A 24642-nucleotide genomic window follows, 5' to 3' on the forward strand; every position below is an offset into this window, starting at 1 on the left:
TTCAGTTTGTTCATTTCTAGCATATAGAAACATTACTGACTTATGTGCATTAATCTTGTATCCCGCTACTTTGCTAAATTTGTTTATTAGCTCTAGTAGGTGTATCGTTGATTTCTCAGGGTTTTCTAGATATAAGATCATATCATCTGCAAACAATGACAGTTTTACTTCTTCTTTTCCAATTTGGATGCCTTTTATTTCTTTGTCTTGCCGGATTGCCCTGGCTAGCACTTCCAGCACAATGTTGAATAACAGTGGTGACAGCGGGCATCCTTGTCTTGTTCCTGATCTTAGAGGGAAGGCTTTCAGTCTCTCACCATTGAGTACTATGCTGGCTGTGGGTTTTTCATATATGCTCTTTATCATGTTGAGGAAGTTTCCTTCAATTCCTACCTTTTGAAGTGTTTTTATCAAAAAGGGATGTTGGATTTTGTCAAATGCTTTTTCAGCATCTATTGAGATGATCAATTGATTTTTCCCTTTCGAGTTTTTAATGTGTTGTAATACATTGATTGTTTTTCTGATGTTGAACCATCCTTGCATGCCTGGAATGAACCCCACTTGGTCATGGTGTATGATTTTTTTAATGTGTCTTTGGATTCGATTTGCAAGTATTTTGTTGAGGATTTTTGCATCTATATTCATTAGGGAGATTGGCCGGTAGTTTTCCTTTTTTGTAGCATCTTTGCCTGGTTTTGGTATTAGATTGATGTTAGCTTCATAAAATGAGTTAGGTAGTGTTCCATTTTTTTCAATGTTTTGAAAGAGTTTGAGTAAGATTGGTGTCAGTTCTTTCTGGAAAGTTTGGTAGAATTCCCCTGTGAAGCCATCTGGCCCTGGGCATTTATTTGTGGGAAGATTTTTGATGACTGATTGGATCTCTTTGCTTGTGATGGGTTGGTTGAGGTCTTCTATTTCTTCTCTGGTCAGTCTAGGTTGTTCATATGTTTCCAGGAAATTGTCCATTTCTTCTACATTATCCAGTTTGTTGCCATACAGTTGTTCATAATATCCTCTTATAATTTTTTTAATTTCTTCAGGATCTGCAGTTATGTCACCTTTTTCATTCATTATTTTGTTTATATGGGTCTTCTCTCTTTTTGATTTTGTCAGTCTAGCTAGGGGCTTGTCGATCTTGTTGATCTTCTCAAAGAACCAACTTTTGGTGATATTTATCCTTTCTATTGTTTTTTTTGTTCTCTATGTCATTTATTTCTGCTTTAATCCTTGTTATTTCTTTTCTTGTACTTGGTTTAGGATTGGTTTGCTGTTCATTTTCTAGCTTCTTCAGTTGATCCATTAGTTCTTTGATTTTGGCTCTTTCTTCCTTTTTAATATATGCGTTTAGTGCTATAAATTTCCCCCTTAGCACTGCTTTTGCTGCATCCCATAGGTTTTGGTATGTTGTATTCTCATTTTCATTCGTCTCTATATATTTAGCAATTTCTCTTGCTATTTCTTCTTTAACCCACTGATTGTTTAGGAGTGTGTTGTTTAACCTCCAGGTATTTGTGAATTTTCTAAGTCTCTGATGGTTATTGACTTCTAATTGTATTCCATTGTGGTCAGAGAATGTGCTTTGAATAATTTCAATCTTTTTAAATTTATTGAGGCTTGTTTTATGTCCCAGCATATGATCTATTCTGGAGAAAGTTCCGTGAGCACTAGAAAAGTATGTGTATCCTGGTGATTTGGGATGTAATGTCCTGTAGATGTCTGTTAAATCTAATTCATTTATCAGATTGTTTAGGTTTTCAATTTCCTTATTGGTCTTCTGTCTGGTTGATCTATCTATAGGGGAGAGTGATGTGTTGAAGTCTCCCACAATTATTGTGGAAACATCAATTGCTTCCTTTAGTTTTGCCAATGTTTCTCTCATGTATTTTGTGGCACCTTGATTGGGTGCATAGACATTTACGATTGTTATTTCTTCTTGCTGAATTGCCCCTTTTATTAGTATGTAGTGGCCTTCTTTGTCTCTCAAAACATCCCTGCATTTGAAGTCTATTTTATCTGAGATTAATATTGCTACACCTGCTTTCTTTTGGCTGTAGCTTGCATGAAATATTTTTTTCCATCCTTTCACTTTCAATTTCTTTGTGTCCCTGTGTCTAAGATGAGTCTCTTGTATGCAACATATTGATGGTTCATTTTTTTTGATCCATTCTGCGAATCTATATCTTTTAATTGGGGAGTTTAATCCATTTACATTCAACGTTAAAACCGTGAAGGCATTTCTTGAATCGGCCATCTTATCCTTTGGATTATGTTTGCCATATTTTTCCCTCTCTCTATTAATATCCTTTATTGTACCCATACCGAATCTCTTTAGTACTGAACCTTTCTCCAAGTCTCTCTGTCCTGTCTTTGTTTCTCTGTCTGTAGGGCTCCCTTTAGTATCTCCAGTAGGGCAGGTCTCTTATTAGCAAATTCTCTCAGCATTTCTTTGTCTGTGAAAAATTTAAGCTCTCCCTCAAATTTGAAGGAGAGCTTTGCTGGATAAAGTATTCTTGGCTGGAAATTCCTCTCTCTCAGAATTTTAAATATATCGTGCCATTGCCTTCTCGCCTCCATGGTGGCTGCTGAGTAGTCACTACTTAGTCTTATGCTGTTTCCTTTGTATGTGGTGAATTGCTTTTCTCTTGCTGCTTTTAGAACTTGCTCCTTCTCTTCTATGTTTGACAGTGTGATCAGTATATGTCTCGGAGTGGGTTTTTTTGGATTTATTCTATTTGGAGTTCGCTGAGCATTTATGATTTGTGTATTTATGTTGTTTAGAAGATTTGGGAAGTTTTCCCCAACAATTTCTTTGAATACTCTTCCTAGACCTTTACCCTTTTCTTCCCCTTCTGGGACACCAATGAGTCTTATATTCGGACGTTTCATATTATCTATCATATCCCTGAGGTCCATTTCGAGTTTTTCAATTTTTTTCCCCATTCTTTCTTTTATGCTTTCATTTTCCATTCTGTCATCTTCCAGGTCACTGATTCGTTGTTCAACTTCCTCTAGTCTTGTACTATGAGTGTCCAGAATCTTTTTAATTTGGTCAACAGTTTCTTTAATTTCCATAAGATCATCCATTTTTTTATTTAGTCTTGCAATGTCTTCTTTATGCTCTTCTAGGGTCTTCTTGATTTCCTTCATATCCCGTACTAGGGTCTCATTGTTCATCTTTAGTTCTTTGAGTAGCTGCTCTAGGTGTGTCTCTTCTGGTCTTTTGATTTGGGTGCTTGGGCTTGGGTTATCCATATCGTCTGGTTTTTTCATATGCTTTATAATTTTCTGTTGTTTTTGGCCTCGTGGCATTTGCTGTCCTTGATAGGGGTCTTTTAGGGTTTGTAGACCAGTTGAAGTCCTTATCTCTAATTTATCAGATCTACAGCTTCGTGGAGTACACTTTCTCTAACTAACCAGCAGGTGGCGTCCACGAGCCACCTGTTCTCCACAAGCCAGATCTCCCCTGCTTAGCCTTTTTGGTGAGTGGGGGAGTGAGTCTTGTGGGGCCCAATTGGTGTTCCAAGCTTGCGTGTGTAGTTGGTGTTGCCTGCCCTGTATGTGGGGCGTGTTTCTGGGCAGTCGGGGAGGGGGGGTGGCCCTAACAATCAAATCTCCCTGATGATCCTAGAGTTTTAAAGCTACTGCAATAGTCTAATCCTTCAGTTCAGTCCTGCCACAGTTTGTCTCTGCCACTGACCCACAAGTCTTTGGTATTGGCGTATGGCTCCTGAGACTTGCAAGTGGGCCCCTCTTCCAGGCTGTGCACCCCGGGTCCTCTGTTGAGGGATGACTGTGCTATGTCACAGGTGAGTGCCGTCCCCCCAGGGCAGTTCTGGGCTGCTGGGCTGTGTTGGGAGGCTCCCAGTCTGCTCAAATGATGGCTGAATGGGGCTCTGTTAATTCACACTGCTCCCCCTTCCCAGCTCTGGGACATTCAGCTGAGGTTGCAGGGAAGGCTAATGTCCACGCCCAGTTTTGTGGTGTGTGCCTGTTATTTGAAGCACTTCCGTCACACTGGGTTGTCTGGGGCAGCTCTGGGCTATGGGGCTGGCGATGGGCAGGAGTGTTTCCTGTCCACCAGGATGGTGGCTGTGAGCGGACACCCCCCTTTTCTTGGGAAGTTGTGTTGTTTAGTGAATTTTCTCAGCCACTGGATTATTGCCTTTTGTCTCAGAGCTCTCTTAGTTCTGCTCTTGACTTGACGAGCCCAAATTTCAATTCTTTGAAGCTTTCTGTATTGAGCTTCTTAGAGTAATTGTTTTAGAAAAAGAAAAAAGGATTTAAAAAAAAAAAAAAAAAAAAAAAAAAAAAAGAAAAACGGCCCTCCTCAGAGATCTAATGGGTTATTGAAATGCTAATAGACAAAGCAACCAGGGCCATTAAGGAAAGGTGCCCTGGGCAGAGAGATCAGCCTTGCTTCGGGATTTGCATATGCGCCTCAAGGCCTGATCTCCGCCCTTCCCCTTTCTGTGTTCACCAGAACTCCAAAAATCCTCTGCTTTTACTTTGGAGCTTCTCGTGTTGTTTTCCTTCTATGCCCGTCTCCTCTCTGCTGGGCTGGCTGCTCTCAGAGCCTCTGGTGTCTGGCCTCAGTCTATCTATGGTTGGAGTTTGAATCAGTAGAATGAGTTTCCGATGAGAGCAGCCACTGCAATTCTCCCTTCTCCTTCCTGGAGCTGACAGCCCCTCCTCCCCCGGGACTGAGCCTGGCAGGGAGGGGCGCGGGTCCCCTGGCCGCAAAAACTTACAGATTTCGCTGATCTCAGCAGTTCCACGTTTTCATGAGTGTTGTATGAAGTATGCCCAAAGACAGATTGCTCTGTGGTGTCCAGTCCACGCAGTTCCTGGCTTTTTACCTACTTTCCTGGAGGAGTAACTAAAACATACAGCTCACCAGTCTGCCATCTTGCCCCGCCCGGGAGTTATATGCATTTTTGAACAAAGATCTGTGATACGATTGGTGAACAATTTTTTGAGTCATTCATTATATTTTCATGCCTCAGCATAATTTTCCAATTGCCCAAAAACATGTTGATGTTCTAGATTTTGTCTGTAAATAGATATAATTTTTCAAATATGTAGTCAATTCCCCAACTTTTATGTCGTTCTTCAAAAGCATCAACTTTCTCAAGGCAATTTTTTGTGCCAAACAACCTGTTAATTTCAGTGTCTGGAATATAAAATGGTGGGCCTGCATGTTTAGTTGGATCATAAGAAACAACAGATGAGAGGTAGTGGAACCCTTTTCTTGTTAGGGACAACATTATATCAACATAGCATTCTTGATCACCTGGATTAACAGCGACTAAGGCTATTCCAAATCCTGTCAAATTTGCCAATATTTACTCTGGAAAGATCAAAAATGCTGCAACAGTACAATGAAATGTTCCCTGAAGAACTCTTAAATACTTTGGCTCCAGGAATTTCAGCAATTGGTTCTTCTGAGTAAGAAAGATTCTGCTCTGTAAAAAATTCTCAAATCCCAAGTTCAATGATCTCCACACCAACTACGCTGTGTCCCAGGTCTGCAAACCATCTCATCTCAACTGCTTTTCCACAAACAGGAAAAAATATCCTGAGTCCACTCTTGCCATTAAGAAAAGTATCCAAATGCTTCTTTAATAGCTGATGTCCTTGTTCTTGATGAAATGCAATGTTGCGGCTCACCCACTTTTCTTGCCAGTCTTCCAGAGTTAGTACTTGGTTTTTCTGTACCTCATTATCAGGGTACTCTTTAATTTCAAGTAAAGTGCTTATATCATTCATAGTTTGGTAGACACCTTTGCTTCACAAGCAGATATCTCCAATGCTCTTCAGTCGCTGGCTGCCTGCCACTCGGGATTTTTTTAATTAGGTAAGAATCAAGAGAAGGGTTATTTGGAGGGTTATAAGGAAAAAAACTGAGGTGATAGAAAAATAGCTCAATCTAACCCATTGCTCAGTCTCATCCTCATGCTAAAGAATTAAGGGTGCAAAGAGGCATAAAGTAGATTGGTAGATTAGCCTAGGGCTATGGGGGAAAGGGGGAATTGAGAAGTGATGGCTAAGGGGTACAGATTTCTTTTTGGGGTAATGAAAATATTCTAAAATTGATTGTGGTGATGGCTGCACAACTCTGAATATACTGAGAGCTACTGATTGTCCACTTTAAATGGGTGAATTGTATGGATATGTCAATTACATCTCATTAAAGCTGTCAATAAAAACCAATGTAAGAGCAGCTTGCTGTATTACACTAGATGAGTTCCTTCAAAGATTAAGATAATTTAAATTTCTGTTAAGATTAAATCATACTTTAAAAACTGAACAATTCTCCATCTAAAGGAATGCTTTGGTAAACCTTTTAATAAATAAAGCATTTTTAAAAAGTTAATTAAAAAAAAAAAGAATTCGGGCTGCAAATAGTAAAGACACAGTTACCCTAATTTGGATTCATAACAATCACCATGTTTGGAACAGAAAAGAGATGTAATAAGAAACACTTAGTAACTACTTTAGGACCTTCCCAACTAAGCAATAATAAGAAAAACATCCAGGGCATTTGAAACCCTGCTTTAGCCTTAGATGTTTCCAAAGAAAATGGGAAAGGAATTGCAAAATAGGAGGCATACCTTGAAAATGTTACTAAATCACAACTATAAAGTGAAAATAACATATTCAAAAAGAAAAAATCCAGCTTTCCACCAAAAGGGATGCACAATACCTGGACAAGATCCTTTCTTCCAACAAGCAGGGCAGAAGCGGCATTCTTTTGACATGTTTCCTGAATATCATTCACATTCAAGCTAAAAAAAAAATTTTTTTTTAAAATAAAAAAGCTTCTTTCTAGCCTAACTTCCTAAATCAATCATTCCTTCTTTAACAAACAGACTAAAAATTGCCTTTCTGGTTGTCACTCAAAATGTTTTATTCTGTGGTGTTCTTAAGCTCCTTTCAATCTATCATGGAGGAAAGCTTTAACTTCAGCTAATCCCACGCTGTGGATTCAGGCTGGGGAAGGTGAGTTTGCTTGCCTCTTTAAAGTCAGGAGAAGAGGACACACTCAAGTACCAATTTTCCAGCCAGCTTTTCTGTGGAGTTCCCAAGGCTTGAAGGTTTAATGAAAATGGATTTAAATATGTGCCACCCTGACTTTGGTTTCTAACACAAAGAGCAGTGTGCTGTGTAAAAACTACAAAATAAATACTTTTCCTTATGTGTTCAAGTTCAGAAAGAAGGATGGGAACTGCAGACCAGCCTCTGCTTGCCCATCACCCACACCCCAGCTCCTGTCAATAAAAGTAGGTCTGCCTTGCATAGTAGGGATAAGGGGCAAAATTCTAAAATGGTAACAAGATTCCGGCCTCCTGGTGGGCACACCTTGTCTAATTCCCTCCTTCTGAGGGTGGGCAAGACCAGTAAATATGATGGGACAGCATGCCTGTGACTGGGTTACTGATCAGTTGACTTTGAGACAACTTAACCAGATGAGGCCTTAGAAAGAAGGTGTAGAGTCAGCAAAGATATTCTCCTCTCATCTCCAAGAAGATGAAATTCTCCAAGAGTTCAACAGCTGCAAGGGACTGAATTCTGGTAACAACCTGTATGAGTTTGGAAGAGGATCCTGAGCATCAGATGAAACTGCTACCCCAGCCTACACTGTGATTTCAGCCTAGGAAAGTCTAAGCAAGGACCCAGCTTATCAGTGCCCAGAATCCTGACCACAGAAACTGTGAGACAATAAATGTATGCTGTTTTAAGCCACTAACTTTGTGGTAATTGGTGACATGAGCAATAGAAAACTACTATATTGGGCTTCTAAAAAACTGCTTTTGAAATAAGGATTCCACTACTTAAAAAAAAAGTTTGATAATCATGACTAAGTTATAAGCAAAGCATACTTGAAATTTTGAACTTACATGTATAGTTCTCCCAATGATTTGTGCACTGGAAGAAGGCAGGCAATATCCTGGATGATAACCTTGCCAGCAGCCTTGATCTGTCGATTGCCGGAATCCGATCCTTCACGCTTACTTTTCCATCTCCTTGATTTCTGGGGGAGATGACAAGATATAACTAACGGGGACTCTGATGAATGGAAGCCTACAGTGGCATAGCACATCATATTTGGGTCATTGGTAATTTACAGAGACTTTGCACATTATTCATTCCCACAATTATATGAATCAGCATCTGTAGGAAATAAAAGGATGACAAAGGGCATTGAGCTCTTAGTCCAAAATCCTAATAGGAAAACAAGCACCTACTACAATGCTAGGTACTTTCTGCAGGTGCTCAAAAATAGATACCAGAAAGCCAGAATTAGGAAAAACAAAAAACAAAAAAGCAGCTAAATAAAGTTAGTAAAGACCACAAGAAATGTGGGAGAAGAGCAGCTTTTAAGGTTGGGGGCAGCACTAGGTTTAAAGTTCTTGGCTGAAATTAATCAAATCTTTTTCTTCTCAGACAGTTTCAATAGGATTTTTGAAAATTTAATTCAGACACAGCTGTGTGAGCTCTGTAAATCTTAATTTATGGAGCGCAAAGAAACTTAGAAGCTCAAGCAGAATGTCTGTTTTTCCTAACAGACGTCCATTATTTCTAAAAGCAATCATTTTAGAATGTCAGAAATACTTGAGTAGAGGGACTTGGGTAATAGACATGGAATATCATGAGCAATTACGCCATCTCCCCAGAGCCTTGCCTACAAATGGCTATAGATGAACCCAGAAGTGTGATATGAGAAATGTCCTGAAAAATTAGAACTATCCGAGTGTAGCCTCACTGCTATCTTAAAAAAAAATGACAACTAGCCAAGGGAGCAATCTTCTATTTTATTTTATTGCCAGAATTTTAAAAGGGGCCACCAAAGTGAGTCAACTTAGGAGGAAAGTGACATATTAACAAAGAAGGCAAAAGGAGATGGTGAAAAGGGCCTTGGATTTAGAGTCAGAAAACCTGATGTACTGGCTCAATATGACTGGAAAAGTTCCTTATTTGCTATGAGTTTTTTGCATGTCCCTCTCTCTTCACTCACATGTAAACTGTGGGCAATGATAAGCTCTGTGATACCACTCTCACAAGGTTAATAAGGATACAATGAGAAGGTGTGGATGGATAGGGCTGTATAAATTGAAATGTGCAACTAAAAAATATGTAATTATTATGAATGAATATAAACTCCTAGAATTTGAGAGCAGATCATTATTTAGATTACTCATAAATAAATTCATTTTCCACAAGTGATTTTAAGTAAACACTCTTCCATAAACTAGTCATGGTCTAAATTCAAGTATTTCTGGCCATTAATGTCCCATCTTATCTCCTAAGTGGCCCAATGAATTTAACTTCAATATAGGATTATTAAGTGTTATGGAACTTACAAAACCCTGGACACCTGGACTTTCATGGCAGGTAGATAAAGAAGTTTAGCTGAAATGGTTATGAATTGCTTATCACAATTTATAAATACATATGCTATATGATCAATTTGGAACCTTAACCCATTTGAGCCTAAGAAGCAGTTCAGGTACCATTTGCTATTTATCTATAGATGAGTCATTTTTCTGCAATAAAGAGGACACTTATTCTATTATTCTAGAGTAGCTCTTCAATTCTCTACTTTCCCTGTCATTTTATGAAGAATTGTAGCATACTCACACAAATACTATCCCTTTAGCCATTAATCATATTGACATGGGTGCAAGTAGGGGAGAACATGTTAAAAAATAAACAACCTGTCAAAATGGGCTGGAGCCAGGCTATGTTAACTAATGTGAGACAGATGTAGTCATGTGCACTAACCACTATTATATAGCCATGGGTAGGTTAGTGTATTTCTACCTTGCAGTGACAGTGAAAATCACAATATGGCTTACTAGAGTGGGAAAGATACCAAGTACACAAACTGATTTCACTAAGATTTTCATTTGGGTTTCCCGGAGTCCAAAAATTCCAGGATACCACACATCCATAGGTCTCACTTAATTGGTCAGCTCAAATGAGATTTGGGGTACTGGATTAAAAAACTAATAAGCTAAAAAGATTCCACCTGGAATGGAAACATAGCTCTTTCAAAAGCTTAAATATGATCCATCTAATTTGGTCTTCCAGGTTGGCTGGATGGCTTCTAAACACTGTTCCAGGCAATCACCCTGGCTTCTTATTACAAAGAAAAAATGCCAAGTGTTTGAATGAGTGAGCAACTCACTGTGGCTCAGTTTAATTAAGCAGCTGAAATAAATGGAGGCCTCCTGAGGAATGGGTCTACTAGCTTTCAGACTATGCTAAAAATAACCACAATTTCCTGATTTTTAAAGCAAACGTAATAAAAGCATATTAGCAATTATATTAAGGCCCCTGTGCCCAAAGTGGCTTATCTGCAAGAAGACTAGCTTATTAGAAAACTGACAAATGGCATAAAGTCTAAGTGTACAAAATGTTTGATTTAGGATTGTCTGTCATTGTGAACAACAATATTAGCTCTGACTTATGGATGGATCACTCTGAGCCAGCAGAATAAGCCTTGCCTCAGCCATATGGCAGAGCGGACATTATCCCCATTTTACAAGTGAGGACTCAAGGCTTGCCCAAGGTCATAGTCAGTTACGAGAACAGAGATCTGAACAGACCTATCAGGTGCCAAGGCCCACAGTTGTTAACTTGCTTTTAAGTGTATGATTTTAGATTTAAGAGGAAAAAAATTAAGTCCTTAGTAAACTACCTGTTAATATGTAAATAGTTTGCTCCATTTTTAAATGGATCCATTGATACATATAAAAAGATGATTAACAGCAATTCTGGTGATGCCTCTTCAACACCATCCTTCACAAATGACTCACTTTTTAAGTCCGTTTCTGCCAGCCTTGTGATTGTGTTCTATTGAACCAGAGTAGTTTACTAAAGATCAGCAGAGGCAGGCAGCCCCTACAGCATGCGGCTTTACAAAGGACATGCCAGACTCAGAGCAAGATGCTGCGTTTCAGGCTGGGCTCAACAGTCTGCACCCCACACATTTAGGAGTAGGCATATTCAGATATGAGAAAATTCAGAGTCCAAAGAGATGTCTTAGGACTCTTCCCCCACTGGCAGTCTTAGATTGGAGAGGGCAATAGAAACAGACCAACATGAGCTGTCAACAAGCACTTATTGATAGAAATACGAAGACAGTGATCTTTGGCAACTTTTTGCAAATATTCTTTGCTGAATTATGGAAATCAGTCTGTACTTCCTAGCACTTTTTAAGATATCAGCATTCTATGTGTTTCTCTGTTTGATCCATACTGAATGTAACAGTGGTATTTTATGGAACCTTACTAAACTGCCTTTGAGCCTATAACAGAAGGAGGTTCCCTAACATAGGCACAACCTAAATACGGCTGCCACCAAGAAATCAAACTATAAAAGCAATTATGGGGTAGTATTATTAGCTGTTTTAATCAAGCAAGGAATAACTAGAAAACATTATAAAAAATCTTTAAGGGGTCACAAAACAGCTTTGTGTTTTGTTTTTATTTTTATTTTTTTTATTTGATTGGTGGTTTTTAAACATGAAATATCTCCCCTCCAGACTGCAGAGGTCACTCTGTAATCTTGTCTCCCAGACAATTTTTCTGGGGATTCAAGTAAAACAAGGCATTTAAATGAACATACGCTAAATCTCAAATCAGATGTTACTTGGGGCTTCAGATCCTCGCAGCACCCTAATAAGTAGATGGACAAATTTTCAGGGTGTTCCCTCCAGTGCTCTGGCAACAAAAGGAGTTCATATTCCATCCACGCCTCACCTAAGACTCTTTCCCCCTTAATATCTTGTTGGCAATTTTAGGAGTCTCTTGTCTGTGCAACAGTCAGGTAACAATAGCAGATTTCCCTTCGGATTCTCTGGGTCCAGAGAACAATGACACATTAGGATAAGAGGGAGTCCATCTTTCTAGGTTGGGGGAGGGCTCTATACCCCTTGCACTGCTCCAGTCCCACTCTTAATGGGTTTAAATGTGGATATCCGTCTCTGAGGTAAAACTGGTAACTGTGGGGGACAAAAGACTCTGCATTGCTCTTAGGTCTTTTCAATGCCCATCAATAGGAAGTACCCTTTCCCCACACAGTTTATGAGAAGGGACTGAGGCAAGAGAGACAAAGCAAGACAGACAAATTATTACATGACGAGTACCAGAATGCTCTTCTGAACATACCAAGAAGGCATTCATGGAATTATGGGAAAGAGGATGGGGAAGAAAGGAGTGGATTGGGAAGGGGGGAAAAAGGAGGGGAGGCAGTGGTGCAAATAGCACTGAATGAAAACCAATAGCCAGCTTGTGACTGCACCACCAGTGTTACTGCTACAATCGGAGGCAACATCAATGCCAATAAATGGGTTAAATGTAAAAACAGCCCAAGAATAAGCCACCAACTGCTTCGCAGCAACCCCATCAACAATGCATAATCAGCAGAGTGGGCAGTGAGTCAAAATGAGTTCCTGTTTAAATAGCAGCAGGAGCAGGGACTTCTGGGAATTCATTTCCAGAAGCATTTAAATGGGCATTTAAATGAACATACACTAAATCTCAAATCAGATGTTACTTGGGGCTTCAGATCCTCATAGCACCCTAATAAGTAGATGGACAAATTTTCAGGGTGTTCCCTCCAGTGCTCCAGAATTTAGCAGTTGGGTCAGCTGGGATAGCTGTTTGAGAAAAGGTGGCCACACGGGTGGCTCCAACTGCAAGTGGCTGGCAAGCAGTGGTACTTGATAATCAGGGCTCCTGATTTCAACTGGTGTTTTTATAAGAAAGGCTATACAGATCCACTCCACTAAACATTCGTCACACCCAACACAATTTATACAAAAGCCTCAAGGCCGCCTTACACAGCCTGAGATCACCATGACACTACTGAAGTCATGAAGGGGGTGGGAGAGGAAGACAGAAGAGGGTAGATGGCCAGTAGGAGTGTGTAAGAAAGAAAGAAAAGGAAGAGAGGATGTTCATGGCAGAGGTTTTATTGTCAATGCAAAATATTAATGGTAAGGAAAAAAATGTGTTCCAGAAAATTCCCAAAGGATAAAAACTAACTTATGCATCATGTCAATGAAGCAAGTGGGCACTTCACTCTCTTAACCAGACCAAGACTATAGAAACAGAGAGACAACAATGGTGGAAGCCTCTTGTATCTTCCTCTGCTTCCCCTCATGCCAAAGGTAGGCTTTTGAAATCACTATGAAATTATACAAACACTTCAAGTGAAATCAGGTGAACTAATGGGTTACAATTGGGGATTTTTTTTCTAAGAAACTCAATATTAAGCTCCAGTTTTAAAGAATTCCATCCAAAATCCTTAGCAACATCAGTATTCATCCATTTGCAACTCCATGATTAAATAAGGAGGCAGTCCTTGGCAACTGACTCCCCAAGAGTGAAAAATTCATCGTTGCTGGTCCTGAGAACCAGCCAACCTGTCATTTCAGGTTCCTCAAAGCCAGGCAGGTGGCATTTTATTCTTGGGCCTTTGGGTAGAGACAGGATTAGTTAAGGAGAGCATTTGCACAGCGCACAGTACCGGGAAGTCGTTAATTGCTTGTATGGACCAACGTCGCCGGGCAGAGCGAGGAGACATCTGTGCGTGAAAACGTTACACCCAGGAGGAGGGAAGAAAAACACCAAGAAAATTAAAAGGGAAAAATATAGAATAAAACGACAGCTTCCCACACATCTGATGGATTAAAAGGTACCATAATACACTGCAAAATCGGGATTGGAACGACTAAAAATTCTGAACCTAAACACAGCAGTATAGATTGATGATTCCCTCACCGCCTTCCCAAACCATCACACTCCAAATACAGCTTCAATTTCATTGTCCTTTTGTTGAAACACATTTCAGGATATGGGGAGGCCGACATCAACACTGCTGACAAAGGAACCACGATCCAGGTTTGAGTTGCTCTAACAAGGAATAAGATCATAGTGTAAGTGGGAAAATAGAGGCAGAGGACTCATTTCCCCTCTTAACAGGTGAGAAGGAGAGCAGGTATGTGAGAGTGCATTCTCATTCCTAAAAAGGAAGAAGCTTTTCAAGACACTCAATCTTGTGTGTGTGTGTGTGTGTGTGTGTGGTTGGGGGGTGATGAGGGAATTTGGAAGTCTTGAGCCTGGGACTACAGCACTATTTACAGAGTGATGCCGTGGGGAAAGGAGAGTCCTGGAGAAAGGAAGGGATAAGAGAGAGAGCCAAAGCTGAGGAGTTACACCCCTGAGGGTACTCCTGCTAACATGAGTATATGAACATTAAAAAACAAAAAAACAAAAAAGCAAACAATTATTTATGGGAAATTAGAAATTATTCTATTAACTTCAAGACCTCTCCACTTATTTACGTCAGAGCTTTTTTTAGAAACATAAACTGAAGCTAATGTGGAAGGATGCAAAAATTTTTAAATGTTTATAGGACAATGTTTATCATAAGTTTTGGGCCTTCTGATTTACCCTGGGAATAAGCAATATTTCAGATTCCTCAACTATTAATAGTTGGTCCAGTTGTCAAACAAATGTCAGCATTTCCCTGTAGTTTCTCACTTCCTATGAAATTTCTAGGTTTTTATTTAAGGTCTCTCACATCTAAAAATTTTTAGAAGCAAACCTTGGAATTTCATCTGGAGAACATTTGGGTGAATATAACAATATGACCTAAGCAGGGCAGATTAAAAACACACAAAAATGACAAGAGAAACAGATAGTAATCCTCAAATGGCTCTAAGAAGATTTTTTATAGTCTCAAAAATACCTTCTCATTCCATCACTGCTACACTTTAAAGCAGTTATATTCTAGTCCTTTCTTCTCACTCATTTAAAGCTCTCAGGGGATAGAGATCTAAAAGGGAATAAAAACTTGTAAAAGAAAAATTGGGGCTGAAAATGAATATTTGAACACAAAGAGATTTAATAAACTGGAATAACTTCCAGAAAAAAAAAGTAATAAAAGTGGTATCATTTGACATGTGAAACTGGACACCTGGAAGACTAGAAAACACTCTTTGAGGGACAAAACTGCATCAACCCACAAGAGGAAGAGAAGGTAGCCTACATAAGATATTATGGCCACATTTCATTTCTTCAGTCTCCCTCTGTCTCATGTAAATGGGATGGATACGAACAAGCCTTGAGGAGAAGTCTTTTTTCCAAATTCATCACAAAATAACTGTCTTATTGATTTTACCTTCTTAACCTATTAGGCTTAACCGCATGAAACTTGTTTTGTTAGGCCAAAAAATGGCCAAATTTTGCAATTTCATATGATTTAACCTAATAATTACTACATGTCATCTATTAAAATGTAGCCCTACTGCCCCCCCACCCCCCCACCCCACTGCCCGGCTTCTGGGGTTCAGGTACTGTTCTATTTCTTGACCTGTGTGACTGTTAATCCATTGAGTTATATGCTAATGAACTGCGACCTTTCATGTGTATGTTATATATCAACACAAAGTTTCACATAAACTTATAGTACAATAGCCTCACCCCCCTACTTTGGTCACTTTGTGAAATGAAACTGAAAGATCACTTTCTAGGTCATACTAAGGGACTATAATTAGACCCCCCGCCCACCCCCTTTCTGTAGTCGAAGAATACTGGGAATCACCTCAAACAGAAATATTGCAATTCTTCCTCCACTTCCCAGCAAATCCTAGCTGATAATAGATAATTATCTTTGGCCCCTCTTTAGAATTGTGGTGTTCATAGTAAAAGAGGCCAGACTATCAAAAGCTCTACAAGCTCCATAAGTGCTTTGCACTGAGAGGTCCCATCTTGGAGCTGCAGTTATTTTGATTAACAATGGCCTTTACACACTACTGCAGGGTCAAAAGCACTGGTCAACCTATTTTGCCCAGTCTAACCACGAGCATAGGTAGCACATGACATGAATGGGAGGGGAATTCAGATCTGCCTCTTTGACTAAAGATTGCCTCAACCTAGCCCTAACACTAAAGAAAATTCCCATATTTACTCAACCATGAGTTTGTTTGGTTATTATGTCAATAAAATTCCTCAGTTACAACCAGTTTATCAAATCATCTACCCTGCTATCTGCTAGCAAGAAGAAAAAGAAAAAAGAACTTAAGGTAAAGAAAGGACTTAGAGAGGATATAGTTTAGGAGGTATTCTAAGGAAGTCTATGATGGGGGACAGAATTTTATCAGAGATGTGATGAAGGGAACTGTAGAAAGTTGGCCATAAAGGCAACAAAAAATTATTTTCCCTATTCAACTGAATGATTTTGCCCAAGACTAGCCCTGACCCAAACATTAGTTTCTGCTTCTTGTTTTAGTTGCTATAGCCCCAAGACCAAACAAAGTCAGAGATGGTCAACTATTACTGTAAACCAGGAATATTAGACATTATACTGCAATCAAAGAGAAGATACATCTAATATTTGCTAGAAACTGATTTTTTATATAAAATAATTTGATTTTTAAAAACAAATTTTAATTATAGTCAATCTATCATTTCTCATTTAATTGGAGATAACCACAAAGAATTCCTAAGGAGTGAGTTTGTGCAATAACTCAATGGTAACACTGTTTAACACATGTCAGTTAAAAGTCTGTTTAAGCCTCCTGTGTGAATCTGATGACACAAGAGGAGTTCTTACAATCTTTCCCATTGCTCTGCAACATCCTCTATGTTACTGTCACAAAAGTCTTCTGTGAAACTTATAATAATAACTACTTTAGTGCTATGAGTTCCTTAAGAACCCAGGAACATAAAGACAATTGCAGGTGATTTTTGGATAAACTGGTCCATTCAAACGAGAACTTAAGTATATACTTAGTTAAAACACAAACCTTTTAGAGATCAACTTTAGAGCTTCTTAAAACTGGGAAAATATATCAAGATCCCAAGCCTTCAGAAGCATTCCTTAATTTGTTGAGAAACATCAGAACACCAAGGAAGATCTGAAGCTAAATTAATTACTCTACCTGAAATAATGGGAATCAACTCAATGAATGAGGGTTACAAATATAGGGTTAAATGAAGAATGAAGAATATGGAACTAAACTCCCCACAATTTACACCAGTTAAAACCAAATGAAAGGAACAAAGTAATGGTCTTAAACTAATTACAGAAGTCAAAGAGAATAGGGGGAGTACTAATTTAGCTGCTGTGCATGGCAGGCAGGAAGACAAAGAACAAGAATCCACAGGAAGGGAAAAGAATCAAAGGCTATGGCTCTGCTGCTTACCCGTTCCTTGTAGTAGAAGGAGCTAATAGAGACCTGCTCTTTCTCGCTGCGAGTGGGGCTCCCACTGTATAAACGAAGGTTCCCAGGGGCCTCTGTGCGGATCTTCATTGGTGCAATCAAGCCAGTATGATAAGCAGACAAGGCCGAGAGAGATCTGTAGATGAAAGTGCAGAATTATCCATACTGGCTTCAGGCTTTCTATATTTCTATGTAGGGCTGTTCTTAGCACTCGATGAAACCAAGAGGAAAAGATGGATGAAATGACAAAACGGAAAATGCTTTATCTGCAGAAGACACGCTTGTTTAATAGATAAACAATTCAAAGAAATCCACAAACTACTATAACTATTAAGTAAATTTAGGCACAAGGACAATCTACATAAATCTATTAGATTTCTATATATTAGAAACAAGCATTTGGGAAATAAACAGTTTTAAATTTTCATTTACATAACATCAAAAAATACCTCTCAAAAAATATAGTGCACAGAAAAATAACAAAGACTAGAAAGGGAAATGTTAAATTGTTAACAAGGGCTCTCACTGGAACATGGGAAATGAAAGAAAGGACTTCCACACTTTAATTTAAAACTTCTATATTGTTTGACTTATTTCAACATACTATTTACATTATTTTTAAAAATTAAACACTTTTTGACACTGTTAGAAGTGGGATATTGATTGGTGTTGTAGGACTATGGATGGTATTTTTGTCATTTTTCCAGTTTTATTTAATGATCAAATAATACTTCAGCATTGGGGGAATATAGAATTTGTCTGTTTTAACTACAGGGTTTTATCAAGATACTCCTTCTGCTAATTTGGTAATAGCCTAACAGCAGAAGTCTCAGCTTAGTTGAATTTAATGAACCTTGATCTTTCTCAAATAAATCTGATCATGGGAGTTTACTGAAGAACTAAAATTGTCCACAAACTCAGTGGTCATTCCCAGATTTCTGCCCACTTCTGGCCCCATGAATGGAGATTACATCTGCATCTCCCAGACTCACCTAGGAGTAGGTTCTGTTGGAGAAACTGCACGATGCATGGTCATAGGCCTTGTGAAATACACCAGATAACCTGACAAAGGAGATGGCACATGTGCACATCAGTGACAATGAGCTGGCCGTGTGAAATCCTAAGGCAATACTGGTCAATCTTTTCTCTGTCTCAATAAACCTGAGATAAATAAATGGATGCATTTTCATAAGTACAAAGGATCAGGACTATAGAGATTCTTAACAGAAGCAAAGGTCAGAATCTCCGGGATCCAGGAGAGACGGGATGTGTGTGTTTTGGAGAAAGTCTTCGCAGGTACTCTTATTTCCTGGGTCTGCCCCCTCTTGAGAATCAATGCTCTCAGTAGAAACTCAAATCAAGCTCGTCAGAATGAAAAAAATCAAGACTGCATTCTGATGAATCCTCTTAGGATATATCCACAGACATCAATTTGGCATCAGACAATACAATGCTAATAAGAGTTTTTTGAGTTCTCAGGAAATCAAAACAAACAGAAATTCTCTAATGGAGATGTTTTATAGAATATATGGCATTCTTAGCTGCTCCCTCTAAATCTAGAATCAGAGACCCCAAAATAGACCAACCTGCTCCACAGAACCTGGCCCCAGAAGTCCTAGGAAAGGGGATATTGGCATCCTGGTATGACCCATAGGCAGTGGTTACCCGAGCAAATGTTGGTAAGGGTGGTGTGACAGAGTTTGGGAGAGCAAAGGGGTTGCTGGAAGCACTGTCTTCTTGGTTCTGAAATTTAAAAATCAACAACAAAAAATACAACCTGTCTTAAAGCTGAATTACAAAATGGAGACACATTATTACAAAATCAGGAGGCCCGAACAGGTATTTGTACACCAATGTTCTTAATAGCATTATTCACAATAGTCAAAAGGTGGAAGCAACCCCAGTGCCCACTGACAGATGAATGGATAAACTAAATGTGGTATACACACACAATGGAATATCATTCAGCCATAAAAAGAAATGAAGTTCTGATATATACTATAATGTGGATGAACCTTAAAGACATCATGTGGAGTGAAATAAGTCACACACAAAAGGACAAACACTGATTAACTTCACTTATATGAAATACCTAGAAGAAGCAAATTTATAGAGATGGAAAGTAGATTACAGGGATGGAGGGAGAGGAGTGGGGAGTTATTGCTTAATGGGTATAGGGTTGCTATTTGAGGTGATAAAGTTTTGGTAATGGATGGGGGTGATGGAAGCACAATATATAACACATACTATATTCACAATATTATGAATTAATATTAATTATCACTGAATTGTACACACATGGAAGTGGTTAAGATGAGAAACTTTGTATTGTGCACATATACACAATGAAAATTTTTTAAAAAAACAGGTAGCCCAAGATTTTAGGGAGGAAGAGATGAAGCGAAACACTAAAGCATATGTCGATACAATTATTTCATCCTTCCTACCACAAAAGACTCAAGGCAGGAGACAAGCTGGCGCAGGCAGGGCTCCAAACAACTCTGGTTGCGTTTTACTTTCTGCAGGGAAGTATCTTTCAGGATCTGGAAAAGGCAAAGAACACAGGCAAGAATAGCAACATATTTCTCCTGATTAGCTTTTTATTCTGCAAAGCAGTCAGAAGCAATGAAGATTCAGGGCAACTGGACCATGGTTACATCTGAGGCTTCCAATACAAAATACTACTTTTCACCTTCTCTAGGGGCTCAAAGAGGACGACTTATTGATGAGGTCTCTTAAAGAAGCCCTTTCCTTATCCATGGTAAGCACACATGCTGGTTTTAAGAGGGCACCTTTCCTGTAATAGGATGACTATTCTTTCCTTCTAGTGAATTCAATCCCCCTCCTCTCTCCCAACCCACTGCCTGCCATGAAAAAAAATCTCAGTAACTTAGTATATATGTTGGGCTGGGTTGAAAATTGCTCTGAGCCAGGGGGAGTAGATTTCACTTTAGTGAAAACTATAACATATCTTTATTTTTTTATATTTATGGACATACACACACTGAAGAAAGGCATATAAACTAGACTACTGAGTACATGAAATGTGGCCAGTCCAAAGCGAGATGTGCTATAAGTGCAAAATTCACACCAAATGTTGAAGACAGAACAACAACAAAAAGAAAATAAGAGATCCCAATAAATTTTTATATTGATTTATGTTGATACGATATTCTGGATATCATGGAAATTATATACTAGAAATTAATTTTACCTGCTACTCTATTTTCTTGATGTGGCTACTAGAAAACTTAAAATTACATGTGGCCTACATTATATTTCTATCAGCTTTGAAATAGACCTTTTTAAAAAAAGTTCAATTTGCAATTTATTTCAATGATATTTTCAAAGTTATTTACCAACCATTTTTTGACATTCTCATGAGAGAATAGCACATCATTAATGACACAAAAATAAATCAGACTTATAAGGAAAATGTTCAGAGATAGATTGTGGTGATGAATGCATAACTATGTTATCATACTGTGGACAGTGGATTGTATACCATGGATGATTGTATGGTGTGTGAATGTATTTCAATTAAATTGAATTTAATAAAAAAATAAAAAAATAAAAAATAAATCAGACTAGTCTAAGCCTTAGTAAAATATTGTAGTATTTTTAAAGTTTATATAATTAACAACCAAAGACAAAATCAGATATTAAGTGATTAATAGCTTGCTCAATTTTAGCATAATTTTAATTGAGAAATTAAATACTGACATTTCTTAAAACAGCAGATAAAAAATATGCCTTTAAAAATGTTAAAAGATTTTATTTGCAAATTTTACTTTTTTTTTTTTTTTTTTTTTTTTGGTTAATACAGGGAATATGCTTCTTAAATAATCTCATTCTTTTCACTTTGTGTCTATAAAAATAAAATTGTCCTTAACATTCCTAAGTTCTTTCTAAGAAATAAGGAAAACATTTCTAAGTTTTCCAAATAAAGCCATTAATTATTTTTATATGGTAAAACATAATTGAGTCATAGGGTTATAATCAGTGGCACAAATCATACTTGCAGATGATAAAACATATTCAATATTAGGAAAGGAATCAGAGTACTGTACAGTAACAAGTCATACATAAGAGGTAGAATTCATATTCACAGTTTTATAGAAAAGTTGCACTAGTTAATATCTGTACCCTGGTTTATTAGTCACGGTACTAAAATTTGCTTCTGGTTACAAATCTAACAGCAGAAAAAGGGACGGTTCTTCACAGGCAATGATCATATATTGGCCCAGGTTTTGCATATGTTAAACAGGACACCTAAAGCATTTTCTTAATTAATTAAGGTAATCAATTGATCATATATGGTTTACATCATTTCTTAAAAGCCTCAGGGTAGGGAATCTAAGCTTCTATTCTTCTCCCAAGGGACTAGAAGGGGAATATATCTTTATTTGCCACTCTTAGTATAAATGAAACCACTATGTTTCTGGATATCCTTATCGCTTATCAAGAATTCCAGCAGTACTAACTTGTCAATGGATTCTATACTCCAAATTTGTAAGTTGATTGTTTCTAATTCACAATACATTTTGTCATATACAATATTACAAATGAGTGAAACCTAATAATCTATTTAACTGATGATGTAGCTAAATTAACAGTACTTATTAGTAAGCTAGGATGCAGAGATCTTGTATGTGTATATGATCATTCACATATTGAGTTTTTATAACTAGGGATTCTGTTGTTTTCCAATCCTTATTTCAAGGTCAATAAAATGATCAGAAAGGATATTTATGAAAGTGATAATAAAAATTGAAATAAATAAATATATTCAGTGCTGAAACTTAGAGGGCAGCTTAAGTTTCATATGTACCTGAATACTTATAAATGATTTAAAACAGTGTGAAATAATATAAAAAAATAAAAACTACAGCCAAATAACTGGAAATTGATTTTCTATACTTTATAATAAATTAGGATTGGATCATCCTGATGAGCCAGATTCCAAACATTTATATATAGTTCTGCTTCAGACAGCTTTATTTTGATCTGATACTCTTAACTTGACCTAAACTCCTATTATTGTTTCTGATCATTTTGAGAGATAAGAAAATAAGATATTTATGTTAGGCCCAGATCCTATTAGCAATATTTCCTTCACAACTGACAAGTCAATAGTCATGCAAAATTAACACAACATTGTTGACAGGTAATATAAAAATAAGCTATTTCCTCATATTTAATTTTAAAATCATATACCTTTGTTAAGAGCTAGACAGAATGTTTGTGTCTTTATGAGGACTAAGCAATCTTTGATCATATTCTTGACTTCAAAGAAAAAATTTGTCATAATTTTAATAAGGAAAGTATGACTTTGAATTTTTTAAAAATTCAGTTTTATTGAGATATATTCACATACCATACAATCATCCATGGTGTACAATCAACTGTTCACAGTACCATCATATAGTTGTGCATTCATCACCCCAATCTATTTTTGAACATTTTCCTTATACCAGAAAGAATCAGAATCAGAATAAAAAATAAAAATAAAAAAGAACACCCAAATCATCCTCCCCATCCCACTCTATTTTTCATTTAGTTTTTGTCCCCATTTATCTACTCATCCATCCATATACTGGAGAAAGGGAGTGCGATCCACAAGGTTTTCACAATCACACTGTCACCCCTTATAATCTACATTGTTATACAATTGTCTTCAACAGTCAAGGCTACTGGGTTGGAGTTTGGTTGTTCCAAGTATTTACTTCTAGCTATTCCAATACATTAAAACTTAAAAAGAGTTATCTATATAGTGCATAAGAATGTCCACCAGAGTGACCTCTTGACTCCATTTGAAATCTCTCAGCAACTGAAGCTTTATTTTGTTTCATTTCACATCCCCCTTTTGGTCAAGAAGATGTTCTTGATCCCACGATGCCAGGTCTAGATTCATCCCTAGGAATCATATCCTTTTGCATTTTTAATAATTGTCAAAATACTAGCTTTGGGGAATGTAGGCTAAGGATATAAAACTAATATTTTTTTAACTAATATTTTAAATTGAAATGTAATTGAAATACAGTATTTGGTTATAAAATTCTGAAAACTGTTACTATTTTCAAAGTTATGCTTCTATTTACATTATTGAGAGGCACATATGTAGAGAAAAGTTGAGCCTTACTCTTCTAAACATATAGTAAATCCATGATTAGGTACTTATCAGATAAGATTTATAACATTATATTGAAAACTCCTACAATTAGCTTATAATTGCCACATTTACAAAGAAACTTCTGGGTAAGAGACCTTTTAAAAATAGATTGTTTGGAGTTGCACTGAGGCCCAATATTCATTTGTTTAAAAGAACTATGACAATTGTAAAATTCTTCAGTTAGTTATATACATATATATACTCTTAAAAATATTTCTGCTATTCACTTAAGTACTACTAGATCAATAAGATTACTTGCAAGGACAAAAGTAAAGTCTTTGCTTTTACATTAAAATTATACTTGTTTCACAAGATAAAGCCTGAAATATTTTGGAAAAAACTATTAATGACCTTGACTGTAACAAGTTTATTGCATTTTTCCACCTATGTTTTTGAGTGGTAAGTACTTTACTTTGGAGTTTTAAGTTCTACTTTTCCTCTTATCTTCAAACAGACTCTTCAGCTTATAAACTTGAATGGCTAATACCACCACCATGACCACTAAAATTTACCAAAGACCAGAAATTGTCTCTATCAAAGTTGCTTTCTTGTATATTTTGATCATGAGCTTCAAATGCTCTAAGCAGAGTTTGGATATGACCACTTTTGCTTAGTCTAGACTTGATGCTATTGATGGATTCCAGGATGTTTTCTAGTTTCATTTCCAACATATTGTAACATATTTCTTCCAATCTTCTTATTCTTGTTCTTGTTCTCCCATATTATCCAGGATTAATTCAAAGAAAATCACCTTCTCATAAATGGTGCTGAATGTATTGTCAAAGCAGAACCTGTAGCCACCAACTCCAGTCTCTATCGTGTGAACACCATCTCATTTTCTTTGTTCAAAACCTAACATTTTGCCTTCTGCAGAGGCAAGATGGAAATCAATATCTAATCCTGCTCCATCTAAAACCTGGTTCTAGGTCTCCAGCGAGGCCTTCCGGGGCATGGGCTGGAAGAAATACTCCTGGTCGGCTGGAAGGGAGAACGTGAGCCGCTGCCCAAGGAAGGCGTGAAGCCGCCCGCCCCCCGCAACAGCGCGGCGGGAACAGCGACCAGGAGGAGCACCGGGAGAGCAACCACATCTTGTTGCCCATCCCTGCAGGGGCGATCTCCGGCTGGAAGAGACGTGTGAGGAGTGGGTTATTGGCTCCTGAGCGCCCCTTTTCCTCCCTGGACTCCTCTTGGTTGGCAGAGAAACCTGGAGCCTGAAGAAACTCCAGGCGGTAGC

At 37.8% G+C, this 24642-nt stretch overlaps 1 protein-coding gene and 2 pseudogenes across 4 annotated transcripts in view; all 3 read right to left on the reverse strand.

The window, feature by feature from the left end:
* Positions 1-24642, reverse strand: part of WDR59 (WD repeat domain 59) — a 138115-nt gene that overhangs the window by 33787 nt on the left and 79686 nt on the right. For 2 of the 4 annotated variants that reach the window (XM_037815684.1, XM_037815683.1), the window contains exons 15-21: positions 19684-19779; positions 18823-18979; positions 18229-18298; positions 17219-17372; positions 13537-13593; positions 7899-8032; positions 6704-6785 (exon numbers count right to left, since the gene is read on the reverse strand). In XM_037815684.1, the coding sequence (XP_037671612.1) occupies positions 6704-6785; positions 7899-8032; positions 13537-13593; positions 17219-17372; positions 18229-18298; positions 18823-18979; positions 19684-19779 (750 nt within the window). Of the gene's footprint in view, positions 1-6703; positions 6786-7898; positions 8033-13536; positions 13594-17218; positions 17373-18228; positions 18299-18822; positions 18980-19683; positions 19780-24642 lie in introns of those variants that run through there. The other 2 variants (XM_037815685.1, XM_037815687.1) reach the window with 2 other exon arrangements.
* LOC119518505 lies at positions 4910-5836 on the reverse strand (annotated as a pseudogene).
* LOC119518506 lies at positions 23125-24508 on the reverse strand (annotated as a pseudogene).

This window comes from Choloepus didactylus, chromosome 22, assembly GCF_015220235.1.
Source record: "Choloepus didactylus isolate mChoDid1 chromosome 22, mChoDid1.pri, whole genome shotgun sequence".
Taxonomy (NCBI): Eukaryota; Metazoa; Chordata; class Mammalia; order Pilosa; family Megalonychidae; genus Choloepus; species Choloepus didactylus.